This window comes from Triticum aestivum, chromosome 6D, assembly GCF_018294505.1.
Source record: "Triticum aestivum cultivar Chinese Spring chromosome 6D, IWGSC CS RefSeq v2.1, whole genome shotgun sequence".
NCBI classification, from domain to species: domain Eukaryota; kingdom Viridiplantae; phylum Streptophyta; class Magnoliopsida; order Poales; family Poaceae; genus Triticum; species Triticum aestivum.
In genome coordinates, this window is record NC_057811.1 from 402,109,821 (window position 1) to 402,114,321 (window position 4,501).

At 54.5% G+C, this 4,501-nt stretch overlaps 1 protein-coding gene across 1 annotated transcript; it reads right to left on the bottom strand.

Moving 5' to 3' along the window:
• Nucleotides 1-1,935: 1,935 nt before the first annotated feature.
• LOC123145384 (calcium sensing receptor, chloroplastic) lies at nucleotides 1,936-3,877 on the bottom strand. The gene is made up of 6 exons (XM_044564786.1): nucleotides 3,529-3,877; nucleotides 3,191-3,424; nucleotides 2,931-3,114; nucleotides 2,685-2,826; nucleotides 2,434-2,565; nucleotides 1,936-2,338 (listed from the first exon to the last, which is right to left on the bottom strand). Exons 1-6 carry the CDS (start codon nucleotides 3,739-3,741, stop codon nucleotides 2,074-2,076), a joined length of 1,170 nt encoding a protein of 389 aa, XP_044420721.1. The 5' UTR covers nucleotides 3,742-3,877; the 3' UTR covers nucleotides 1,936-2,073.
• Nucleotides 3,878-4,501: the final 624 nt, after the last annotated feature.

The following is a 4,501-nucleotide window of genomic DNA, read 5'->3' on the forward strand; positions in this document are numbered from 1 at the left end:
CGCCGCGCACGGGCGCGAGGAGCAGCAGCAGCGGCCGTGCACGAGCGCAAGCAGCGGCGGCGGTCGCGCATGGGCGCGAGGAGTAGCAGCAGCGGCCGTGCACGAGCGCAAGCAGCGGCGGCGGTCGCGCATGGGTGCGAGGAGCAGCGGCGGCGACCGTGCACGAGCAGGAGCAGCGGGGGCAGTCGCGCACGGGCATAAGCGACAGCGGCGATGGCCACGCACGGGCGCGAGGACCAACGAGTCGAGTCGTATCCCTAACCCTAGGTGGCCGGGGAAGGGGAGAAGGAGAGAAACGACTGACCTAGGCCACCGCCGACGAGGACCACCGTGGGCTCCTGGAAGGTAGCCCCCGCCCCGCCGTCTCCTAGCCTTGCTGCGGGCGAGAATGAGAGCGAACGAGCACCTCTCCCTTTCCTGGTCAATGTCGTCGGCAGGGATAAGTTGGTCATTTCACGTGGGACCCACCTGACAGAGGGAAAAATATCAAAGTCCAAACTAAAGAGTGGCAAATGATCAATTACAAAGTAACTAGCGGCAAAATGTCAAAGTGCAAAATAAGTGGTGGCAAATAATCAAAAAACCCCAAAAAAGGTGGGGATTCATCCAACAAGAGTGTAACAAATATTGTGCTGCGCTTGAGAGCGTCAAAGCCCGTCCCGTGAGCGGTCTAAGCCTTGATGACTTGGTATGAACCTCTTGCTTTTTCATCATGCGTCCATTCATGTTGGCATGCCATTTAAGTTTTATGCATTGTACGTCCTTTCATGTTACAATTGTGGCCGCTTTTTAGTTTGATTGTTTAGGCATTCCAATCTTTGGAAGCCTTCAAGGCCCGGCACAAAGACAAGACATTCACTCTCACGCATTGTTGGGTGCTCATTGCCCCAAGTTCAAAGACCGATACAACGCTTTAAGAAGAAGGGAGGACAGAAGGCGGCCGTGGCTGATGAGGGAGACGTGCTCAAGAGGCCGAGGGGCAAGACAAGCTCGAAGGCCGACGAGAAGCGTGATGCGTCTTCTATAGCCTTGCAAGGAACTTTGGAGAACATGATGAGCCAAAAGGAAGTGCGGGAGGAGAGGAGGAGCAAAGGGAAGGAGTAGCAAATGAAGATATACCTAGATCTTCAAACGAAGAAGCTTGACATGGAGGAGGCCGTGAAGAAGAGGAAGCTTGACATCGAGGAGGCCGCTCAACTCAAGAAGCTAGAGATCGAGGCCACCAATGATGACACAAAAGCCAAGGAGGTGGCACTGGCGTTGATGAGTGTCGACAAGAACAACATGTCACCGGAGAGGAAGGCTTGGTTCACGAACCGGTAGAAGGAGATGTTCGCCCGCGACAGCCTGAACTAGGTGAGACTTCGGCCGCGATGGCGGTCCTTTTTGAAGGCTAACTGGTGTGTCGGCCGTTGGCTTTGTTGCCGGCGACAAAACTTGTCCATTTTGAAGGCTGGCTCGTGTGTCTGCCGCTGACTTTGTTGCCGGCGTGAAACATGTCCTTTTTGAAAGCTGGCTCCTATGCTGGCCGCCGGTTTTGTTGCCGGCATGAGACTGTAGGCCACCGGCTGTGTTGCCGGCCGGCGTCAACTAGTGCGAACCGTGGCCGCGGCTAAATCCTTGGTTTCTCACATTTGCATGCACGGGGACAAGATATGGCCGCACGTTGGGCGCCCGGCCGACGCAAACCCAAATCCGGACGGACACGGGCCCATTGCCATCCTCAAACGGATGAAATCCGGATAAAACGGACGTCCGTTTGGAGTCGTGCGTTGGAGTTGGCCTCAGTGGACTGTATGAGTTCAGTCAACTGGATATTGCAAATTCAGTCCCACAAACAGTGATTTTTTGTGGCAAGTTTGATTCCTTCCAGTAACTAAACCTTATTAACATTAGTCCTCTAAAACAGTTTCTAATTTTCCACCAATGGTTATATGCCCTGGATGTTTGCGGCGTTTTTTTCTGAGGATGCTTATAAGCAGCTTGCAGCACTAACATTGTACAGGTTACAGAACAAAAAGCTGGAAATTCAGTGAAATGGACATTGGATTTCTACAGAGTTCAAATCTTTTCTCAGCTGTCCACACTGCCAGGGAGAAGCTTGCGACTCGTCCTGGAGGGAGTCGAAGTCGACGAGACCGTCACGAACCGTTCAGCGGCCGCCGGAATCACCCGTGACGGCTTCACGACTTCGACCACGGAGAGGTTGTAGGAGTCCGTCCCAAGGCGGCTCTGCGCCCACCCTTTTCGGCCGGAGAAGCCGCCGGCCATGACCCAGCAGTTCTTGAACCCCACGCTGTTGAGTGTCTTGGCCACAATCTTGGAGTTGTCACCGTACCTGCATTTCCCAGACAGACATGGTTAAATGTCAGAGAGGTTAGTGTGAGTTCATCTTCAGAAAGAAATGCAGAGCGTTGTCTTGGGTGTACAGACGAGTCCATGACGACGATGTTGGAGCCCTTGCCGATCCTCTTGAGGTAGGAGATCTTCAGCGCGGCGATCTCCGCCTCGGCTCGCTTCGCATTGCGCACCATTCCCTTTATCTTGTTCGGAAGCTCTTCAAGCCTGACAGAGTAAAAATGGTGGGATTTTTTCATCATTTGCAATGGATGAAACCCGAGTCGTATGGCTGCTTCTACTATGTAATTTTGGGGTTATTTGGGATGAAAGGAAAGAATGCGCACGGCAGAGCGATGATCTTGTTCTTTGCGTTGGAGGGGAGCTGCGGCACGCCGGCTTTGGCCTTGTCGTTCTCGCTTCGCACGTCGATGATAAGGTAACCTTGAGAGGTGACCATGTCCAGAGCTTGAGCTGGGCTCAGGTCACCTGAATCACAGGATGCAGATGCAATGCAGCAGCAGCAGAGTGAGCAATGGCAGAACATTCTTAACAATACCGTTGAAAGCCAAAGTTGCACAAAATGTCGCTACCTTTGTAGCCGCGTAGGCCGTATGAGAGCAGGGACCAGGCCGGCGGCAGGAGCAGGTACGCGAGGAACGCGGCTCCGGCGGCCACGACGTAGTCCGTGCCTTCCAGGGACCCGATGGTCTGGACGGTCTCGGAGGCGATCGGCTTCGCGGCGCCGATGGCCGGCTGCGCCGCATCTGCGACCGTCTACTGAGGAGAGCGGCGTCATTGTGTGAACCTCGATGCTGATTACGGAGTCGCCGGAGACTGCGAGTGACCGTACCTTAAAAGCAGACTGGAAGCGGGCAAGGTCGACGCCGGCGCCCTGGAGCGCCTCCGTGGCCTGCCTGGAGGCGTCGGAGACCACCGGCGAGGCGAGCTTCAGGGCCTGCTCGCCGGCGCTCTGCAGCACCGGCAGCGCCGGCTTAGCGGCCTCGCCCAGCGCCCTGAGCACAACGAAGGACTGCTCGGCCACCTTGCCGCCGACGCCGATCACCACATCCACCGTGTCCACCACCTGCCCAATCACCAACCCAATCGAGCACTCAGCCGCAATGCCACGGCAGAAATACAATCCGGAGCTCAAACAGGGGCTTACGAATCGGCGTCCGCGCGCGTTACCTTGGTGAACGAGCCGGCGACGTCCTCCTTGGACAACGCCGCGGCGCGCGCGGCCGGCGTCGCGGCCAGCAATGCAGCCGTCGACGAGGCGGCCGCCGCGGCCAGCGGCGCGGCATTCCATGGCGCGCGGCGGGGCGTGCCCTTGGTGGCCGCCGGAGGAGGAGGGGCCGACGGCGGCAGGGTGGCCGACGCCGACGTGGGGGTAAAGGCCATGGCTCCGGCTTGCTCACCGTACAGTCTACCCACCAGCGCTGCTCTCCCGGCCACACAAGCGCGCGCAGCCGCAGCGACGGCAGTGTCTATGGCTGAGACTTCTTTGGCTCATTTTCCGTTTGTGTGGCAAGGAGACGACGCTATCGGCCGTCGGCCATCGGACTGTCTCGTAATTGGTGTCCATAAATTGATGCCGATGCGCGGTAGTATATCGCTTGTTTTTTTTTTTTTTTTTTTTGGGAACGGTATATCGCTTGTAAATTGGGCTGTTAAATTGTAGACAGGACAAGGCCCATGGAGAGTGACATGGGCCTGTCTTATTAGCAGAAACGAAAGTAGGCCCCTCGAATCTGGGCGCCCATATATCTCGCCTTCAGCGAGTCCAGCTTCTTGCTGAAGGGGCGAGCTAGAGCCTAAATGAGCCGACTCACGAGCGCGGCATGCCACAGCCTCTTTTTTCTGGGTTATTCTTTTTGCTTTATCTTTGTCCTTTTGTTTCTACTTTAAAATATTCTAAATATATACTCCCTCCGTACGGAAATACTTGTCAGAGAAATGGATAAATATGGATGTGTCTAGAACTAAAATACGTCTAGATACATCTCTCTGACAAGTATTTCTGGTATTACAAAAATCACTCTACAAAAATACATTTGAAAAATGTTGAACAAGTATTTCAAAATTTTAGAATGTGTACAGAATTTTTTTATCATGTCTAAAAAATGATGAATTTATTATCATGTATATAAAAATGTAATCA

What these genes read in the sequence shown, in the direction of transcription:
- LOC123145384 (XM_044564786.1), bottom strand. Translation starts at nt 3,741, where the DNA reads ATGGCCTTTACCCCCACGTCGGCGTCGGCCACCCTGCCGCCGTCGGCC. An exon ending in CGGCCTACGCGGCTACAAAG is followed by an intron (nt 2,827 to 2,930) that starts GTAGCGACATTT and finishes CCTGTGATTCAG; the next exon opens with GTGACCTGAGCCCAGCTCAA. An exon ending in AACAAGATCATCGCTCTGCC is followed by an intron (nt 2,566 to 2,684) that starts GTGCGCATTCTT and finishes TTACTCTGTCAG; the next exon opens with GCTTGAAGAGCTTCCGAACA.